Genomic DNA, 22,600 nt, shown 5'->3' with positions numbered 1-22,600 from the left:
TTCCTCCTGACTGAGTTTTGGAAGCCTGTGGGCTTTTAGGAATTTGTCCATTTCTTCCAGGTTGTCCAGTTTGTTGGCATATAATTTTTCATAGTATTCCCTGAGAATTGCTTGTATCTCTGAGGGATTGGTTGTCATAATTCCATTTTCATTCATGATTTTATCTATTTGGGTCATCTCCCTTTTCTTTTTGAGAAGCCTGGTTAGAGGTTTATCAATTTTGTTTATTTTTTCAAAAAAACAACTCTTGGTTTCATTGATCTGCTCTACAGTTTTTTTTGATTGTATATTGTTTATTTCTGCTCTGATCTTCATTATTTCTCTTCTTCTGCTGGGTTGAGGCTGTCTTTGCTGTTCTGCTTCTATTTCCTTTAGGTGTGCTGTTAGATTTTGTATTTGGGATTTTTCTTGTTTCTTGAGATAGGCCTGGATTGCAATGTATTTTCCTCTCAGGACCGCCTTCGCTGCATCCCAAAGCGTTTGGATTGTTGTATTTTCATTTTCATTTGTTTCCATATGTTTTTTAATTTCTTCTCTAATTGCCTAGTTGACCCATTCATTCTTTAGTAGGGTGTTCTTTAACCTCCATGCTTTTGGAGGTTTTCCAGACTTTTTCCTGTGGTTGATTTCAAGCTTCATAGCATTGTGGTCTGAAAGTATGCATGGTATGATTTCAATTCTTGTATACTTATGAAGGGCTGTTTTGTGACCCAGTATGTGATCTATCTTGGAGAATGTTCCATGTGCACTCGAGAAGAAAGTATATTCTGTTGCTTTGGGATGCAGAACTCTAAATATATCTGTCAAGTCCATCTGACCCAATGTATCATTCAGGGCCCTTGTTTCTTTATTGACCATGTTTCTAGATGATCTATCCATTTCTGTAAGTGGAGTGTTAAAGTCCCCTGCAATTACCACATTCTTATCAATAAGGTTGCTTATGTTTGTGATTGTTTTATATATTTGGTGGCTCCTGTATTCGGTGCATAGACATTTATAATTGTTAGCTCTTCCTGATGGATAGATCCTGTGATTATTGTATAATGCCCTTCTTCATCTCTTGTTACAGCCTTCAATTTAAAGTCTAATTTGATATAAGTATGGCTACTCCAGCTTTTTTTTGACTTCCAGTGGCATGATAAATAGTTCTCCATCCCCTCACTCTCAATCTGAAGGTGGCCTCAGGTCTAAAATGAGTCTCTTGTAGACAGCAAATAGATGGGTCTTGTTTTTTTATCCATTCTGATACCTATGTCTTTTGGTTGGCGCATTTAGTCCATTTACATTCAGTGTTATTATAGAAAGATATGGGTTTAGAGTCATTGTGATGTCCATAGGTTTCATGATTGTAGTGATGTCTGCGGTACTTTGTCTCACAGGATCCCCCTTAGGATCTCTTGTAGGGCTCGTTTAGTGGTGATGAAAAAAATATGGAACGCTTCACGAATTTGTGTGTCATCCTTGTGCAGGGGCCATGCTAATCTTCTCTGTATCATTCCAATTTTAGTATATGTGCTGCCGAAGCGAGCACTGGATTGTTGTATTTTCATTTTCATTTGTAGCCATATATTTTTAAATTTCTTCTCTAATTGCCTGGCTGACTCATTTATTCTTTAGTATGGCGTTCTTTAGCCTCCATGCTTTTGGAGGTTTTCCAGACTTTTTCCTGTGGTTGACTTCACATTTCATAGCATTGTAGTCTGAAAGTGTGCATGGTATGATCTCAATTCTTTTATACCTATTAAGGTCTGTTTTGTGACTCAGTATGTGATCTATCTTGGAGAATGTTCCATGTGCACTCAAGAAGAAAGTATATTCTGTTGCTTTGGGATGCAGAGTTGTAAATATATCTGTCAAGTCCATCTGATCCAATGTACCTTTCAGGGCCCTTGTTTCTTTTTTGATTCTCTGTCTAGATTATCTATCCATTGTTGTAAGTGGAGCATTTAAGTGTACTGCAATACCACATTCTTATCAATAAGGTTGCTTATGTTTATCATTAATTGTTTTATATATTTGGGGGCTCCTGTATTCGGTGCATAGACATTTATAATTGTTAGCTCTTCCTGATGGATACACCCTGTAATTATTATATAATGCCCTTCTTCATCTCTTGTTACAGCTTTTAATTTACAGTCTAGTTTGTCTGACGTAAGTGTGGCTACTCCAGCTTTCTTTTGCCTTCCAGTAGCATCATAGACAGTTCTCCATCCCCTCACTTTCAATCTGAAGGTGGCCTCAGGTCTAAAATGTATCTCTTGTAGAAAGCAAATAGATGGGTCGTGTTTTCTTATCCATTCTGATACCCTATGTCTTTTGGTTGGCACATTTAGTCCATTTACGTTCAGTGTTATTATAGAAAGATATGGGTTTAGAGTCATTGTGATTTCTGTAGGTTTCATGCTTGTACTGATGTCTCTGGTACCTTGTGGTCCTTGCAACATTTCACTCACAGAATCCCCCTTAGGATCTGTTGTAGGGCTGGTTTAGTGGTGATGAATTCCTTCACGTTTTGTTTGTTTGGGAAGACCTTTATCTCTCCTGTTCTGAATGACAGACTTGCTGGATAAAGGATTCTCAGCTGCATAATTTTTCTGTTCATCACATTGAAGATTTCCTGCTATTCCTTTCTGTGCTGCCAAATTTCAGTTGATAGGTCTGCTATTATCCTTATATGTGTCTACCTTTGTATGTTAAGGCCCGTTTATCCCTAGCTGCTTTCAGAATTTTCTCTATATCCTTATATTTTGCCAGTTCCACTAAGACATGTCATGCAGAAGATTGATTTAAGTTACGTCTGAAGGGAGTCCTCTGTGCCTCTTGGATTTCAATGCCTTTTTCCTTCCCCAGATTGAGGAAGTTCTCTGCAGTGATTTGTTCAAGTACACCTTCAGCCCCTTTCTCTCTTCTTCTTCTGGAATTCCTATGATACAGATATTGTTCCATTTGATTCCATGAATTAGTTCTCTAATTCTCCCTTCTTATTCCTCGATTTTTTTCTCTTTTTCTCAGCTTCCTCTTTTTCCATAATTTTATCTTCTAATTCACCTATTCTCTCCTCTCCCTCTTCAATCTGAGCTGTGGTTGCCTCCATTTTATTTTGCACCTCATTTGTAGTATTTTTTAGTTCATCATGACTATTCTTTAGTCCCTTGGTCTCTGTAGCAATAGATTCTCTGCTGTCCTCTATGCTTTTTTCAAGCCCAGTATTTAATTTCATGACTATTATTCTAAATTCTTGTTAAGTTATATTGCTTCAATTGGTCTTGATCAATTCATTAGCTGTCACTATTTACTGGAATTTCTTTTGATGAGAATTATTCCATTTCAGAATTTTTGCTAGTGTTCTGTCCCTTATGTGTTTTAAAAGTTTGTGGTGTGCTCTGTACCTGTGAGCACTGCTATATTAAAGGAGGGTCATATGCTGTCCAGGGCCTGGCCCTTTCAGGAGGTGTTTTTTGGAGATTGTTACTTGCTCTCTGTTGTTGTGACTTTGGTTATTTTATTACCCTACTCGTAGTAATATTTTGGACCCTCCATCAGATGTGCTTTGATTTCTTGCTTGGGGTAGCCCTATCTTTTTCTAGCTTTCCCATTTTCTTCCTAGTAGATTCAGTCTCTTTTCCTCCCAGGCTCTGGTATTCAAAGTCCTTTGGCTTCTACACTTCTTTGTTTGAGAAATGCAGGAAGTGGGGATTCCCCCTACTTCTCCAACATATTGGCTTCTGCAACTCAAGGAAGTAGGTCAATGTGGTCAAGCCCCATGTCAGGCTCTGTGCAGACAGCTCAGACCCTGGAGCCTGCCTCGGATTCTGTGTCTGCCTCTCTCTCTCTCTCTCTCTTTTTTTTTTTTAAGGTTATCATTTCACATAAAGATAGTCCATCATCAAACAAAATGAATTATATAGTGCTCATCTGTTTGTTTTTTTACAGTTTGACTATATACATACTATGCACAGTTCTAGAGGTTACAGAATGTGTTTCAAACAACTTTGAACTCATATTAAGCAAACAAGACAAGTTGGATTCAAATACTAAGGAAAAGTATTGAACTGTAAACAAGAGGTACTTGGCTGACCTTTCACCATGCTTTGTTTTTATTCTCTGTAGACTAAATTCCTGAGTATTTCCTCCTAGGGATTCAGTAGCAAAACATTTTAAAAAATGGATTTTGAACAGGGATTTGACAAATGATAGTTGTCTTAGAGGACAGGGAAGTTGAGATTTCTAGGCATGGGATGCAGAATGAAATCATACACAGAGACAGGATTACTAGAAAGCAATAAAATGGCACAAGAGAAAATATGTCTCAGCACACTGAAATGAGAACTAGGAGGAGATTAAAGCGGGATGCAAAAAGGTGGAATGCACTTAATAATTTAAGTTGAGACTGAATTTAATAGGGAAAGAGAAAAAACTAGTCAAAATAACTTGAGAATGGGGATTGCTGTGGCCCAAACAGTGAGATAGGAAGAGGATTTCTGGCAACAGTCTTTTGAAAACACTGGCACGAAGAACACAGAAAAGCAGAAATAATCAAAGTACAACAGAGATTTTGCTTTTGATAGGAACAAAAAAGTTGGTGATACTGTAAAAGAAAAATATGAAAGGATTTACCAAAACCCCCACATAGGAAACAAATAGAACTGGATATAATACATAGTTGGCTGCAACTGTAGGAACTATAGGTGCCCTTATGATTATCCCCTTCTAACAAGACAATGGCAGTGACTACAATATTTGTAGTAGTATAACGAATATGATAACTACTACTAATAAAGATAGTGGTATAGCAACAGCTACATATTTACTATGTGCCAAGCCTTTTATTTAATGCTTTAAACACGTCAACTCATGTGATCTTCTTGTTACTATAATTCCCATTTTACAAATGAGGAAACAAAACTTGGGAAGTTACATTAGTAGCTCAAGGTTATAGAACTAAGTTATACAGCTAGGATTAGAACTTTGTAATATCTAACTCAGAAGGCTGTGATCTATAGGTTACCTTCATCAAATGCAGTGGTGGCTAAAAGTATGTATGAAATGATAAAGACAGAGACACAAATATATGACAATATAGATATATAGATAGATAAACTAGTATCTAGACTTAAAAATAAAGGTGATATAAACTTCATTATACATTTCATTACAGTTGTCCCAGATTATTTTGAATAAAAATGGTTATCAGATATATTTATCTAAAGTATCCTTGGTGTAAGAACTAAAAATTTAAAAATTAAAACTAAAAATCATCATCATAAATTAACATAATTTTATTTAAACACATTATTGATATACTTCTCATTATCTTTCTGGAGTTGAATCTACATATTGGACAAATAAAATTTAGAAAAAAATTATGGTAGAGGGCAATCAAACAGTAATAATAGGATGACATGATCGAATTTCAGAATTGGTCTTATTTGTGACATTTCTCATGTTTCCAATTATAAATTTTTTAAATATTGCTATTATCCTACATTAGTTACATATTAGTAGCAAATATGACTAGTCATAATGGTGTATATTTAAATGTAAGGGCCAAGATATAGAAGTTCTTTAGAAAAGCAATTGCCAGTGAGTATAATTTTACATCATATCTTTAAGATTTTTTTTAACAAAAAGGAAAGTACTATGGAGTCATACTTTGTCTTCTTTTGTTATTCTGGTCCTGGGACCACAAAATGAGACACACTGGATTAAATTAAAGAAATACATTCAGGATTTGATTGACAATACCAGACAGGCAGAGATGACCACTGAACAATATTATACAAATAATATTCTGGGTTTCATAGACATACTTTTTTTCCCCCTTCAATGAACACTAACAGGTTTATATGGTTTGTAATAAACTTGGGAAATGTATATGCTTTTGAGTCTTTACTGAAAATTCTGAGTTATAGAGAAATGGAATTAATATAGTGTGATTTCAAATATAAGATTTATGGCATAGCTTTCTTACCTGAGGGAAAATGTACTTCTCCTTCTCCACATATATATAATCTCACTTTCAACCATTCTTTCACCCATCTTAACATATTGTGCCACTGTGTCTTATTCATATTATTTGCTCACATGTCTCTTTTCCATGTCTGTAAAAATCCTGTGCTCAAGCTTCACACTTTGACCTCTTCCAGGAAGCCTTCTCTTATCTACATATTCAAAAGGAACTTCTTATGTCATTTAAATTATAGTACAGTATCTTTTTGTGTAGTACTTCTCATATTCATCCTTATTTTATAAACTATGTGGATATATGTCTTTTTTTACCTTCTAGATTTTAAATATATTCAAGCAAGAACTGTCCCACCATCATATTGATATCATCAAAAGGCTCATGGTATGGTTCCTTTGCAAACAATATACACTTAAGTGATTATGAAATGAATGAATGAACATACTATCTCATAAGAGATATGAAAGCTCAAATAACCTAGCAGTATTAAAAAATTAAGTAAGTAAAAAGTAGGTCATTAAAATGCACTATATTGTCAAATATATGCTAATGGAAATTATCTTCCTGCTTTTCTTATATCCATAAACAGAAAAATATGGTTAATAAGTTTATTTAATATTACCACATAAAATATAATACTTAGGCGAGGAATAGTCTCGAAAAAAGCTACAAATCAATTACCTTTGCTTGCACTTTCAACATGTTCCAGTTCTTCAGGAAATTTCAGGATATCCTGGTATTTTTCCTCACAAATTTCAGCAATAAAATGCAAGAGGGTTGTTTTTTGATCTGCTGACTTAGTATCTCTGATCTGGAATAAAATAACAATATTTTGGGTAATATAAATATAGATTTTTTCTTCAACAAGTGAAATAAATGAACTCAATTTATTATAATTAATTTAAAATTTAAAAAAAGTTAGTTGGTAGCTCCCTAATGGGGTCTAGCGACAGTGCTCTAGATTTTAAAATGAACACCATATTTTAAAAGAAACATGACCCAAAAAAGAGAAACTTTAAATTTTAATATATAGATTTTAAAAGTCTAAATTATTATGGCAAAAAATGAACTATTCTCTGAGAAAAGAGCATTAATTCAAGTACTGTTAAGTACAGTCTTAGTTAATGCGTGCTTATGTTGTCAGTATTTGTATTTGCTTTATCACAGAAATGTATTACTGAAAGCTGGATTTATTTGTGAGCTTTTATATTTATTTGTAACCATTACGGATACAAATTAATGGAAAGTAGTAAGTACATTTTTGTTTTCCTTTACTTGGGTAGGACATCAAAAAAGAAAAACTGAAAACTTCTTATGCTGATTTAAAATAGAATCTGAGAGGCGCCTGGGTGGCTCAGTCGGTTAAGCGTGCGACTTCAGCTCAGGTCACGATATCGTGGTCCATGAGTTCAAGCCCCGCGTGGGGCTCTGGGCTGATGGCTCAGAGCCTGGAGCCTGCTTCCGATCCTGTGTCTCCCTCTATCTCTGCCCCTCCCCCATTCATGCTCTGTCTCTCTCTGTCTCAAAAATAAATAAAACGTTAAAAAAATTTTAATAAAATAGAATCTGAGCACATAATTGTAATGACTTTTGTCCTGTTTACATATGGTATTTCTTTTTCAGAGACAACTTTAGAAAAGAGATGCTATAGTTAGAATGATAAAAATCTTTAAAATATAGGATAAAATATCTATGATGAAAATCTAAGCTTTGTCTTTACTATAACACTCATACTAGACCAAGCTGCAAAAGAAATCAAGGATTTACCTACAAACAAAGGATAAATATAGAATAAAGTATAAAGTTTTCTCATTTTTATTGGATGTTTTTAATTCTATAATCCTTAGATGATGGGTTTTCCTACTGATAGCCATACTGATACAGGGTTTTTAGCTTTAAGGATAACTCTGTTTAGAATAAATGTATACTCTTCCCCAACAGGTTTATGAAAGGCTGTGGAAGATAGGGAATTAACAGAATAATTTAATATTTACTGTTTTAGTGACTGAGGAAAAAATCACATTTAAACAATCAGACCCATACTGAATCTGTTTTGTACTACAGCTTTTTAACAATTATTTATGTCGCTGTGATATGAAGAACTTAAAAGAAATACTAGTCTCAAGGCTCAAAACAAAGCCACAGGAGGTATTATGTTGACAAGTCAGGTGGTGACAAGGTCATGATGATTTCTTTTAGAATTTCTGGGATTACTTTATCCCACATAGGTGAAATATTTAAAATTTTGCATTATCTTGTTGCTCCCCCTAACAATTTCAAGTACTACAAGGCTGAAATGACACAATTTAAGGACAAGCTATAAATAAGAACAAACAGCATCAAAACCTCAAGGGCAACTTGTATTAACCAAGGTGTTTAATCTAAAGGATTCAATGGGAGGCTCATTTTCCTAAAGAGAGGTCTTTACCTGGGATTATGGTGGTATATGTTTACAAAGTGCATCATTTTCAGAGTATGCTGGATATTACAAATTATAAGAAAGTTCACATTTTCTTTTTTTCTTACAAAATACTTGAATTCCTAAATCTTAAAAACATTAGTTGCTTAGGTAAAATAGAAGGTACATCTTTCTGAAGGGAAAGAAATTGACCTATATTTTATAAACTCTGTAGAGACTATACAGATGCACACACACACCACCACCACCACCAACAACAACAAAAACCTACCAAATTTGTCAGGAAATCAAATTGTACAAATACATATATTGAAGTATTTTATTTTATTATTTCTTAATATTTATTTAGAAAAATAGAGCATGAGCGGGGGAGGGCCAGAGAGAGACGGAGACACAGAATCTATAGCTGGCTCCAGCCTCCAAGCTGTCATCACAGAGCTTGACACGGGGCTCAAACCCAGAAACTGCAAGATCATGACCTGAGCCAAAGTCAGATGCCCAACTGAGCCACCCAGGTGCCCCTATATTTAAGTATTTTAAATGCCCATGGCCAATACTGGAAAGGAAAACACAAAAATAGAAAAATAGCATTGTGCTCATATGTCAATTTTATGGGTGATTTAAAAACCAGCTTTTGGCATGTATATTTATGAAAGCTTAATTTTCAGAAACAGCTTTTAATTAATAAATATTTATTCAGAATCAGGTCCATTAACTTAATTTCTGTTAAGAAATTTAGTAAAATCAATGGTTACATTCCAAAAAGATAAATGAAACATAACATTTTGGTTAAATAAATATCTTGGTATCTTTGTTCAAATCAGAAAGACCTGCAGACAAAGCATGGATATGCTTTAAAAAAAAAAACCTGTAATATCCCCTTCAAAGCATGGACAAACATGGACAAGTGCTTGTTTTGTCAAACCGAGAAATATCTTAGTTGTTATGGGAAACAAATTGCTAAATCTGTATCGCAATATTTATTTTTTAAATAACTTCACACAGACAGTCTATTTTAAGGTTTCAAACTGGCAGGGAATAATTGTGACAAATATGTATTCTTTGTAATTTTTCTCTATATGTATGACCCTTAGCCCAGCCATTTAAAAATGAATATATACTGTTAAAATAAAGGGGAACATAATTTTTACTTATTAAAGTATGTTTGCTTTTTATTACCATGTCTTCAGCCTCTCTTACTGCATCTGCACCATTCATGCATTAGGCATTGTCTCTCTCTCTCTCAGGACCTATTGTATTGTTCAATGTCAGCACAGAAGGCAACCAAGAACATTCACCTTCATAAGTTCTAATGGTTAATGGCATTTATCCAATAATTTGCTCTTCCAAGTACACTAGTTGGATATATACATCTCTTGGGGTAATATAATCTAATATGAATATGTGTAAAATCGCTTCCAAAATGTTTGAGTTAGTTTATTAAGAAATAAAACTGGTTTCCATTTGATATCTAGTTAACTTTAAATTATGATAATTTTACATTAACATCAAATATTCTAATAATACTTGTCCAGATTGCCCAAATCTCAGTAGTGGCGATACTGTCAACATTTCAAGGTTTGTTTCCACCAGGAGCCAAGTGCCTTTTGGCAACCCTGCCTGTGATTTCCCTGTCTCCCTCTCACCAGCCACAATTAGGCATAAGTACAAGATAGATATATGACTTCTCTTTATAAGTTACAAAATGATGATGGAAAAAATACTCACCCTATAATCTTATGTCTTGTATATATTGCCACATAATAAAAATACAAACAGCGGTTCCAGAAATTGGAAATTGAAAGAGTTAAAAATGCTTTATAATATTTTAAAGATTTTTTTTTTTAATTTTTTTTTAACGTTTATTTTTGAGACAGAGAGAGACACAGCATGAACGGGGGAGGGGCAGAGAGAGAGGGAGACACAGCATCGGAAGCAGGCTCCAGGCTCTGGGCCATCAGCCCAGAGCCCGACGCGGGGCTCGAACTCACGGACCGCGAGATCGTGACCTGAGCCGAAGTCGGACGCTCAACCGACTGAGCCACCCAGGCGCCCCAAAAATGCTTTATAATATTTTAATAAGCTGAGTCATCAGCTAATGATAACAATAAAAGGAAGATAGAGCAATTCACTATAGTCACTGATAAAGTACCATCAGTTAATAAAGTATAGAATGATTTTAATTATAATCATATGACCAATAAATGTTCCTCATAAAGATTAATAACTAAATTTATACTAATTGTATCTACCTAATCTTTAATAGCTTTCTGAAATGGTACATGAATATAAGATACCTATGACAGAATAGCAAATATCTATAGCAAATTTGGATAGTTTCTTTTTTCTTATAAAAACGAATGTTATATTATGAAACATAGTGTTTGCATTTGACGTGTTCCAATATATTTCAACCACTATAGGTTAGGCAGATAGCAAGATATCTGAATAACTAATTGCCATGTAAGAGATTTTTTATTTTAAATACTTTCATTCAAGCCTGAAAATCTAGTATTTGCCCTATCTTTGAAATTAGGCAGTTCTGAGCACATAGAAGCCAGCACACAGAGAGCCTGAGACAACATTTTAATCATGTACATTTGCCACACTCAATCTTTTTGTGAAGGACCCCGTCTGTAGGTAATTTTCTCCTCTTCTGAGATTTAAGCCTATTTCTTCTTGCTCTGTCCTCAGTGGGAACTGAAAATAACTGGTCACTGTACTCTGTATAACCACCTCTCACAAAGTGAAAGGTCCCTTCTCAATGTGTTCTGTTCTTTAAACTAAACAATTTTAGTAAATTTAGCCTCTCCACACAGATCTTACTTTTCAGATGTTTTTTTTTTTTTTGAAAAGATAAGAATCCACTCAAATTCTCATTACAAAGTCTCCCCTCTTCTACTAGAAAAGCCTAAAAACTTCTTTGTTTTGCATACAAGGCTCTTTGAGAGCTGTCCCTTGCCTACCTTTCTAATATGTCCTCTGCTGCTTTTTGAGGCACGCCCATCTCTTTGTTCTGATTACAAATGCATGAACATACCATTTGACGTCATACCATTATGCTTTTCCACATCTTGTTCTCTCTAGAGGCCCCCTCCTTCTCCCTTCTTTTTTCTGTCAGGTGAATACCTACTTGTATTTCACGACTATTCAACTATCAACATCTGTTTGAAGACTTTTCTATCTTAGGAATAATTAATGCATTTTTTTGAGCCATTTTCCTTCACTATAAACATTTTAACACAGTAGTTTTTTTTCCCAATCAATATGAGCTCTTTCAAGGTTAGAGACCCTCCCTGTTTTCTTAATTTTTATCCAAAGTACCTGGGAGAATGCTAAAGCATACTAGGTAGGCAATATACGTTTCTGAATGAAGATTTTTCCCCACATAAGTTCTCACTTGTGTGGTTATAAGAGTAATACTTCTAAATTAAACTCTATTCGTGTGTGTGTGTGTGTATGTGTGTGTGTGTGTGTGTGTGTGTGTGTGTGTGTATGTGTGAGTGTACACACCCATACATATACAGAAAGGTTGATTACAAAGCCCAGACTTTTCCAGGACATCATATTTGTTGAGAGTTAGGTGGGAGTGAGTGCCAGAATAAAGTTATCTTGTGTCTCTTAGGAATGGAGCACCATATGGTTGTAAGCTAAGCAAGTTAGAAGCAAAGCAAATATAAATGTAGAAGTACATCCAGTGATCCACTGTGGGCTATGGATTGTGCTGAACAATAAAGATCAGAGACAAATGATGCATGGTACCTTTGAAGTCTCAGGGAGCTCAGAATTTTGGGAAAAAACACAAAATTGTACAGAAAAGAGAAGATATAGGAGAGTAACTTGGTGGCAAATATTAAGGACTGCTAAAAGTAAAGTAACTAGGATATATGTAAAAAAGGTGAAGAAAACAAATTCAAGACACATTGTGAAGACAAACAGGATTAAGTCAGTGAAAAAGAATATTTGGAATGAGGGAAAGGGAAAAATCAAGTTTTAAACTCTGGTGATTAAATTAATGAGTGATCATGTTGGTGACAAAGAAAGTGATGACTCTCAAATGGGCTCGCTTTAGGAAGGAGGTGGTAGCTCATCTTTTATACGTAAGTGGTAACTATGTGGAGATAATGTATGAGAAGGTAGAATGGCATTCCACTTTCTCTGCTTCATTTTATCCTATATGATTCAACCTATGCATGCTTCTTGAAAATGAATATGAGCATGCTATTCTCTTCCTTCAACGAATCCAATAGTTCTTTACAACTTATGTAATAAAATTCAAATTTCTAATCAGAATAGTTACTGAGCACAGACTTTGGATTCAGACAGAGATGGGTTTGAACCTTGACACTACCATTCACTAGCTGTATGACCTTGGGGAAGTTACTTAGACATTTTATGTCTCAGCTTTTTTATCTATAACATAGGCATTAGATAAGTACGTATGATCAAAGAATTACAGAATTAATCCAGATTAACCATGATCATTATCCAGATTAAAAGTGAGGAGAGCCTACTTTAGCTTTTCATCTTCACAAAGAGTAAGTTATTGCCACAACCTGAAAGGCCCTCAGTGATCCGGCCCCATTACCACAGTGATTGTGTCTGTAGCTATTATCTGTTAGTATCCCCTTCAACCATGCTTGCTTCCTACCTCTTTGAAATCACCACACATGTGTCTTACTCAGAGCCTCTGCTAGTGCTTTCTGAGTGGAAGCTTTCACTTTTACTTTTAGCATGGCTAGCTCCTTCCCTTCTTTTAAGACCTATACTCAAAAGTCACTTTCTCATTCTAAACAAAAATTTGCAATCCACTCTCCCTTACTTCCTCTTACGTCCTCCCACCTTTACTTTTATCCATAGCACTGAGCTCGAATATATTATATTTTCTATTTACTTAGTCTCAAATATACCATATACTCCATTTACTTATTTACTCATTCTTATTGCTCTCCACTAGAATATTATCTACACAAGTACGGGGATTTGTTGATCTGCTCTGTTCACATTTACATACACACCATCTAGAACAATAGCTCACACATAATAGGCACTTAATACATATTTGTTGAATTATGAATGGGTGAAGAGTTCTATCCATTTGCTTCAGTTATTCATGACCTTAGTTCTTCAGGACCTTAGATGTTCTTCTTTCATTAGATGGTAGTATGATCATTTAAGGGTAAAAGGAACCAGCATCTGTTACCCATCTATCAGGTGCCTATGGGTCAGAGACTTTGAGAAGTGCTTTATATGCATTACCTTTGTGTGTGTAGTCAATTTAAATATTTACTGCGACTTAGAAGATAGCAGCAGAGTAGGAGGATGCTAGGCTTGCCTCATCTCATGAATGGAACAAGATAACTATCAAACCATCCTAAATACCCCAGGAATTGACCTGAGGACTGAAAGAACAAACTCCACAACTAAAAGCAGAGAAGAAGTCACATCGAAGGAGGTAGGAGGTGCAGAGACTCAGTTCTCAGGAAAGAAACAGAGCATGGCCACTGCAGTGGGAAGAGAGAGCCATGGTGACAGACAGGATCAGAGACAGACTAACATATAGGGAAATTCACGGGGAAAACAAATCCGCATAGCAATTGGATTGGAAAATGAGAGGCACTGAATTTCATAACTTCTGGCAAAAAGAAGGATTTAAAGCCTGGAATTTTAAACGTCAGCGGGCTTCACTGGGATAGAGATGAGAGGGCACTGAGCTGCTTTCGGGGGGAGGGCAGGAAAACAACCAGTGGGCACAGAGCAGGGAAACAGTGATCTGAAGAGTGCCTGAGGATCAAGGTACAGAGGTGATTTGCTTATCTCAGAGATCCATCCTGGAGAGACCCCTCCAGGAACAAGGAACAGGCAAGTGCCATTTCTCTCCCTTGCCCCACAGCATAAGTACAGAGACCTCTGTGAGGACGAGCACAGCACCAACACTCTCTATGTAACTTGCTTACACCAAGCCTTACCACGCCCCTCACTGCACTCCAGTAGAACTGCCTTTATCTTTTTTTTTAGGAGTTCATTTATTCTTTTTTTTAATATAAAATTTATTGTCAAATTGGTTTCCATACAACACCCAGTGCTCATCCCAACAGGTGCCCTCCTCAATACCCATCACCCACCCTCCCCACCCTCCCAACCCCCATCAACCTTCAGTTTGTTCTCAGTTTTTAAGAGTCTCTTGTGGTTTGGCTCCTTCCTCTCTAACTTTTTTTTTTGTTGTTTTTTACTTCCCCTCCCCCATGGTCTTCTGTTAAGTTTCTCGGGATCCACATATGAAAAAACATATGGTATCTGTCTTTCTCTGTATTATTTATTTCACTTACCATAACAATCTCCAGTTCCATCCACGTGGCTACAAAAGGCCAGATTTCATTCTTTTTCGTTGCCACGTAGTGTTCCAATGCATATATAAACCACAATTTCTTTATCCATTCGTCAGTTGATGGACATTTACACTCTTTCCATAATTTGGCTATTGTTGAAAGTACTGCTATAAATAAGGGGGTACAAGTGCCCCTATGCATCAGCACTCCTCTATCCCTTGGGTAAATTCCTAGCAGTCCTATTGCTGGATCATAGGGTAGATCTATTTTTCATTTTTTGAGGAACCTCCACACTGTTTTCCAGAGCGGCTGCACCAGTTTGCATTCCTACCAACAGTGCAAGACGGTTCCCATTTCTCCACATCCTCGCCAGCATCTGTAGTCTCCTGATTTCCTCATTTTAGCCAATCTGACTGGCGTGAGGTGATATCTGAGTGTGGTTTTGATTTGTATTTCCCTGATGAGGAGCGACGTTGAGCATGTTTTCATGTACTTCTCGGCCATATGGATGTCTTCTTTAGAGAAGTGTCTATTCATGTTTTCTGCCCATTTCTTCACTGGATTATTTGATTTTTGGGTGTGGAGTTTGGTGAGCTCTTATAGATTTTGGATACTAGCCCTTTGTCCAATATGTCATTTGCAAATATCTTTTCCCACTCCGTTGGTTGCCTTTTGGTTTTGTTGATTGTTTCGTTTGCAGTGCAGAAGCATTTTATCTTCAGGGGGTCCCAATAGTTCAATTGTGCTTTTAATTCCCTTGCCTTTCGGGATGTGTCAAGTAAGAAATTACTACAACTGAGGTCACAGAGGTTGTTTCCTGCTTTGTCCTCTAGGGTTTGGATGGTTTCCTGTCTCACATTCAGGTCCTTTTTCCATTTTGAGTTTATTTTTGTGAATGGGGTAAGAAAGTGGTCTAGTTTCATCATTCTCCATGTTACTGTCCAATTCTCCCAGCATCATTTGTTTAAAAGACTGTCTTTTTTCCATTGGCTATTTTTCCTGCTTTATCAAAGATTAGTTGGCCATTCTTTTGTGGGTCTAATTCTGGGGTTTCTATTCTATTCCACTGGTCTATGTGTCTGTTTTTGTGCCAATACCATGCTGTCTTGATGATTACAGCTTTGGAGTAGAGGCTAAAGTCTGGGATTGTGATGCCTCCTGCTTTGGTCTTCTTCTTCAATATTACTTTGGCTATTCGAGGCCTTTTGTGGTTCCATATGAATTTTAGGATGGCTTGTTCTAGTTTCGAGAAGAATGCTGGTGCAATTTTGATTGGGATTGCATTGAATGTGTAGATAGCTTTGGGTAGTATTGACATTTTGACAATATTTATTCTTCCAATCCATGAACACGAAATGTTTTTCCATTTCTTTATATCTTCTTCAATTTCCTTCATAAGCTTTCTATAGTTTTCAGCATACACATCTTTTACGACTTTGGTTAGGTTTATCCCTAGGTATTTTATGATCCTTGGTGCAATTGTGAATGAGATCAGTGTCTTTATTTGTCTTTCTGTTGCTTCATTGTTAGTGTATAAGAATGCAACTGATTTCTGTACATTGATTTTGTATCCTGCGACTTTGCTGAATTCATGTGTCAGTTCTAGCAGATTTTTGGTGGAGTCTATCAGGTTTTCCATGTATAATATCAACTCATCAGCAAAAAGTGAGAGCTTGACTTCATCGTTGCCAATTTTGATGCCTTTGATTTCCTTTTGTTGTCTGATTGCTGATGCTAGACCTTCCAACAGTATGTGAAACAACAGCAGTGAGAGTGGACATCCCTGTCATATTCCAGATGTCAGGGGGAAAGCTCTGTTTTTCGCCATTGAAGATGATATTAGCTGTGGGCTTTTCATAAATGGCTTTAATGATGTCTGTATGTTCCTTCCATCCTGCCTTTCTCGACGTTTTTATTCGGAAAGGATGCTGAATTTTGTCAAATGCATTTTCTGCATCGATTGACAGGATCTTATGGTTCTTATCTTTACATTTATTAATGTGATGTATTACATTGAATGATTTGTGAATGTTGAACCAGCCCTGCAGCCCAGGAATGAATCCCACTTGATCATAGTGAATAATTCTTTTTATATGCTGTTGAATTGGATTTGCTAGTATCTTGCTGCGAATTTTTGCATCCATATTCATCAGGGATATTGGCCTGTAGTTCTCTTTTTTTGCTGGGTCTGTCCCTAGTTTGGGAATCAAAGCAATGCTGGCTTCAGAAGGATAGTTATTATTTATGCTTTAAATGTCTGGTAGAATTCCTCAGGGAAGCAATCTGGTCCTGGATTCTTATTTGTTGGGAGATTTTTGATAACTGATTCAATTTCCTCGCTGGTTATGGGTCTGTTCAAATTTTCAATTTCTTTCTGTTAGAGTTTTGGAAGTGTGGGGTGCTTAAGAATTTGTCCATTTATTCCAGGTTGTCCAGTTGTTTGGCATATAATTTTTCATAGTATTCCCTGAGAATTGCTTGTATTTCTGATCGATTGGTTGTAATAATTCCATTTTCACTCACGATTTTATCCATTTGGGTCATCTCCCTTTTCTTCTTGAGAAGCCTGGCTAGAGGTTTATCAATTTTGTGTATTTTTTTCAAAAAACCAACTCTTGGTTTCATTGATCTGCTCTAAAGGTTTTTAGATTCTATATTGTTTATTTCTGCTCTGATCTTTATTATTTCTCTTCTTCTGCTGGGTTTTGGGTGTGTTTGCTGTTCTGCTTCTATTTCCTTTAGGTGTGCTGTTAGATTTTGTATTTGGGATTTTTCTTGTTTCTTGAGATAGGCCTGGATTGCAATGTATTTTCCTCTCAGAACTGCCTTCACTGCGTCCCAAAGCGTTTGGATTGTAGTATTTTCATTTTCATTTGTTGCCATATAATTTTAAATTTCTTCTCTAATTTCCTGGTTGACCCATTCATTCTATAGTAGGGTGTTCTTTAACCTCCATGCTTTTGGAGGTTTTCCAGACTTTTTCCTGTGGTTGATTTTACGTTTCATAGCATTGTGGTCTGAAAGTGTTCATGGTATGATCTAAATTCTGTTATACCTATTAAGGGCTGTTTTGTGACTCAGTATGTGATCTATCTTGGAGAATGTTTCATGTGCACTCAAGAAGAAAGTACATTCTGTTGCTTTGGGATGCAGAGTTCTAAATATATCTGTCAAGTCCATCTGATCCAAGGTATCATTCAGGGCCCTTGTTTCTTTTTGATCCTGTGTCTAGATGATCTATCCATTGTTGTAAGTGGAGTATTAAAGTCCCCTGCCATGACCCCATTCTTATCAATAAGGTTGCTTATGTTTATGATTAATTGTTTTATATATTTGGGGGCTCCCGTATTTGGCGCATAGACATTTATCATTGTCAGCTCTTCTTGATGGATATACCCTGTAATTATTATATGATGCCCTTCTTCATCTCTTGTTACAGCTTTTAATTGAAAGTCTAGTTTGTCTGATATAAGTATGGCTACTCCAGCTTTCTTTTGACTTCCAGTAGCATGATAGATAGTTCTCCATCCCCTCACTTTCAATCTGAAGGTGTCCTCAGGTCTAAAATGCATCTCTTGTAGAAAGCAAATAGATGGGTCGTGTTTTCTTATCCATTCTGATACCCTATGTCTTTTGGTTGGCACATTTAGTCTATTTACATTCAGTGTTATTATAGAAAGATATGGGTTTAGAGGCATTGTGATTTCTGTAGTTTTCATGCTTATAGTGAGGTCTCTGGTACCTTGTGGTCCTTGCAACATTTCACTCACAGAATCCCCCTTAGGATCTGTTGTAGGGCTGGTTTAGTGGTGATGAATTCCTTCACGTTTTGTTTGTTTGGGAAGACCTTTATCTCTCCTGTTCTGAATGACAGACTTGCTGGATAAAGGATTCTCAGCTGCATAATTTTTCTGTTCATCACATTGAAGATTTCCTGCTATTCCTTTCTGTGCTGCCAAATTTCAGTTGATAGGTCTGCTATTATCCTTATATGTGTCTACCTTTGTATGTTAAGGCCCGTTTATCCCTAGCTGCTTTCAGAATTCTCTCTATATCCTTGTATTTTGCAAGTTCCACTATGATATGTCATGCAGAAAATCGATTCAAGTTACGTCTGAACAGAGTCCTCTGTGCCTGTTGGATTTAGATGCCTTTTTCCTTCCCCAGGTCAGGTAAGTTCTCAGCAATAATTTGTTCAAGTACACCTTCAGCCCCTTTCTCTCACTCTGTCTTCCTCTTCAGCAATTCCTATGATACAGATATTGTTCCATTTGATTCCATCAATTAGTTCTCTAATTCTCCCCACACAATCCTGGATATTTTTTTTCTCTCTTTTTCTCAGCTTCCTCTTTTTTCCATAATTTTATCTTCTAATTCACCTATTCTCCCCTCTGCTTCTTCAATCTGCGCCGTGGCCACCTCCATTTTATTTTGCACCTCACTGATATCCGTTTTTAGCTCCTCATGATTATTTCTTAGTCCCTTGATCTCTGTAGCAATAGATTCTCTTCTGTCCTCTATGCTTTTCTCAAGCCCAGCGATTAATTTTATGATTATTATTCTAAATTCTTGTTTTGTTATATTGTTTAAACTTTTTTGATCAATTCGTTAGCTGTCGCTACTTCATGGAATTTCTTTTGACGAGAATTCTTCTGTTTCATTATTTTCAATAGTTCTGGGGTGGCTCCAAACTTCAGGGCACTTCCCCTGTGCTGTCTGGAGTAACTTGTGTTGGTGGGCGGGTTCACAGTCAGACCAGATGTCTGTCCCAACCCACCACTGGGGCCACAGTCAGACTGGTGTGTACCTTATCTTCCCCTCTCCCAGGGGCTGGACTCACTGTGGAGTGGTATGGCCCCTGTGGCCTAGTTGTACACTGCCAGGCTGTGGTGTTGCTTTTATTGGATCTGGCATATTAGCCGGGGTGGATCCGCAAGGTGTACAGGGGTGGGAGGGGCAGGCTTAGCTTCCTTTGCTGTAGGTAGTCCCTTGCGGGAGGGGCCCTGCAGCACCAGGAGGGAGACAGACCAGTCAAAGGGATGGATTCACAGAAGCACACAATTGGGTGTTTGCATGGTGCAAGCAAGTTCGATGACAGGAACTGGTTCCCTTAGGGATTTTGGCTGGGGGATGGGAGAGGGATATGGTGCTTGCAAGCACCTTTCTTCCCCGCCAAGTTGAACTTTGTCTTCCAGGGCTCAGAAACTCTCCCTCCCACTGTCTTCTTGCTCTCCCCGCTGAGAGCAGGCTGTTGACTTTTCACATTCCAGATGTTCAGTCCCACTGGCTGTCAGAACTCATGCAGTCCAGCCCCTCCACTTTTGTAAGCCAGACTGCGGGGCTCTGCCTTGCAGGGTGGGCTGCCCCTCCACTGCCCTGTGTTCCCTCCCGCCAGTCCATGTAGCATACCCTGCCTCTCCACCCTTCCTACCTTCTTCAGTGGGCCTCTTGTCTACACTTGGCTCCGGAGAGTCTGTTCTGCTAGTCTTCTGGTGGTTTTGTGGGTTATTTAGGCAGATGTGGGTGGAATCTAAGTGATCAGCAGGATGAGGTGAGCCCATCATCCTCCCACACCGCCATCTTCCCCTCGCTCATTTAGAACTGCCTTTATCAATCATGCTTGCCTCAGTCCCCTGTTGGTGGGTCCCCTGCCCCAGAAGACCAGCTCAAACCCCTACTCACAGAGCATCTTCTGACTCAGGAGTTCTATAGAGCCTCAGTTCTCACATTGGTGTCTACAGGTTTAATTTCACAAGGAGACCAGAACATGCCTATATTTAACTGCACCACATTCAGGCCAGGGATCAAATACTACCAACAACAGGCAAAGAGAGACTCTGCGGACCAGAGGCCTGAAGGATAAAGCAGCAAGGACAAAACAGCGGAGCACACACAGTGCACAGCAGAGACACTCCCAGAAGTGCCAGGCCCTGGGGAATACGGGACACCAAACTGCAGGGCACTATAGGACCTCTAATTTATAAGGCCACTACCCTCAACAACAGGAGACAGAGGTGACATTCCTAGCATACAGAAAAAAGCACAGAGACTGAAACATAATGAGAAGACAGAGAAATTTATCCCAGGTGAAAGAACAAGAAAAAGGTCATGGCCAGAGATCTAAGTAAAACAGATATAAGTACCATGCCTGATGGAGTATTTAAAGCAATGATAATAAGGATATTCTTGCTGGACCTAGAGGAAATCAGTGAGACCCTTAACATAGAGATAAAAAAAAAAGCAATCGGAGATTAAGTGTGCAATAAATGAGATTAGAAATACCATTGATGCAGAGTGCCTGGGTGGCTCACTCAGTTATGTGTCTGGCTCTTGATTTCGGCTCAGGTCACCATCTCACAGTCATGGGATTGAACTCTATGTAAGGCCCCGTGCTAGGCATGTAGCCTGCTTGAGATTCTCTCCTTCCCTCTCTCTATGCCCCTCCCCACATGCACTCACTCTAAATAGATAGATAGATAGATAGATAGATAGATAGATAGGAAGGAAGGAAGGAAGGAAGGAAGGAAGGAAGGAAGGAAGGAAGGAACACCCTGCATGCAATGAATAGCAGGCTGGAAGAAGCAGAAAAACAAATTAATGATATATCAGACAGAATAATGAAAAGTAATCAAGATGAACAAGAGAGAAAAAAGAATCATGCAAAATGAGAACAGACTTAGGGCACTCAGTGACTCCATCAAACATAATAACATTTGTATTATAGGAGTCCCAGAAGAAGAAGAGAAGAGAAAGGGGGGTAGAATTTTTATTTGAAGAAATAGTAGCTGAAAACTTCCTAATTTGGGAAAGTAAACAAATATCCAGATCCAGGAGGCACAAAAAGCCCCACCAAAACCAACAAAAGCAGAACTACACCAAGATATATGGTAATTAAATACGCAAACTATAGTGATATGGAAAAAAAATGTTTGTCTTTTAATGCCAGTTAGTTAACATAATGTTATATTAGTTTCAGGAATACTATTTAGCAATTCAACAGTTCTATACAGCACATGATACACATCAGAAGTGCACTCCTTAATCCCTATCACCTATTTAACCCGTACCCCCACCCACCTCCTCTCTGGTAACCAACAATCTGTTCTCTATAAGAGTGTGGGGGTGCATGGATGGTTCTGTTGGTTAAGGTCTGACTCTTGATTCTAGCTGAGGTCATGACCTCATGGTTCCTGAGACCAAGCCCCAAGATGGGCTCTGCACTGTCAGTGCAGAGTTTGCTTAGAATTCTCTCTCTCTCTCTCTCAATAAATAAATAAAATTTAAAAAAAAGAGTGTATATTTTGGTTTGTCTGTTTTTCCCTTTGCTCATTTGTTTTCTTTAATTCTGCATATGAGTTAAATCATATGATGTTTCTCTTTCTGATTTATTTTGATTGGCATTCTACTCTCTAGTTCCATCTGTGTCTTTGCAAATCACAAGATCCCATTCCTTTTTTATTGCTGAATAATATGCCATTATATACACACACATACACCACATTTTCTTTATCTATTCATCAATTGATGAATAGCCATATTTTGGCTATTGTAATTAATGCTGCAATAAACATAGAGTTTGCATGTATCCGTTTTGAACTAAAATTTTTGTATTTTTGAAGTAAATACCCCGTTGTGCAATTACTGGATCATAGGGTAGTTTTATTTTTAATTTTTGAAGGAACTTCCATATTGTTATCCACAGTGGCTGCACCAGTTTGCATTCCTGCCAACAGTGCAAGAGAGTTCCTTTTTCTATACATCCTCCCCAACACTTGTTGCTTCTTTTCTTCTTTTTTTTTTTTATTACTTTAGCCATTCTGACAGTATCAGGTGATATCTCATTGTATTTTCATTTGCATTTCCCTGATGAAGAGTGAAAATGAACAT

General features: G+C 37.3%; 1 protein-coding gene and 1 non-coding gene across 5 annotated transcripts in view; both read right to left on the bottom strand.

Annotated features, from left to right (window-relative positions):
* The window catches only part of DIAPH2 (diaphanous related formin 2), a 982,724-nt gene that overhangs the window by 443,115 nt on the left and 517,009 nt on the right, over positions 1-22,600 (bottom strand). For 3 of the 4 annotated variants that reach the window (XM_042974379.1, XM_042974380.1, XM_042974381.1), the window contains one exon: positions 6,647-6,776. In XM_042974379.1, the coding sequence (XP_042830313.1) occupies positions 6,647-6,776 (130 nt within the window). Of the gene's footprint in view, positions 1-5,986; positions 6,162-6,646; positions 6,777-22,600 lie in introns of those variants that run through there. The other variant, XM_042974382.1, reaches the window with a different exon arrangement.
* LOC122235654 lies at positions 1,425-1,531 on the bottom strand. Its single transcript, XR_006213680.1, has one exon. It is a non-coding gene; the product is annotated as a U6 spliceosomal RNA (small nuclear RNA).

The sequence above is a fragment of the Panthera tigris genome, chromosome X (assembly GCF_018350195.1).
Source record: "Panthera tigris isolate Pti1 chromosome X, P.tigris_Pti1_mat1.1, whole genome shotgun sequence".
Lineage (NCBI taxonomy): Eukaryota > Metazoa > Chordata > Mammalia > Carnivora > Felidae > Panthera > Panthera tigris.
The sequence above is the reverse complement of the archived record's forward strand: the minus strand, read 5'-3'. Positions and strand labels throughout refer to the sequence as shown.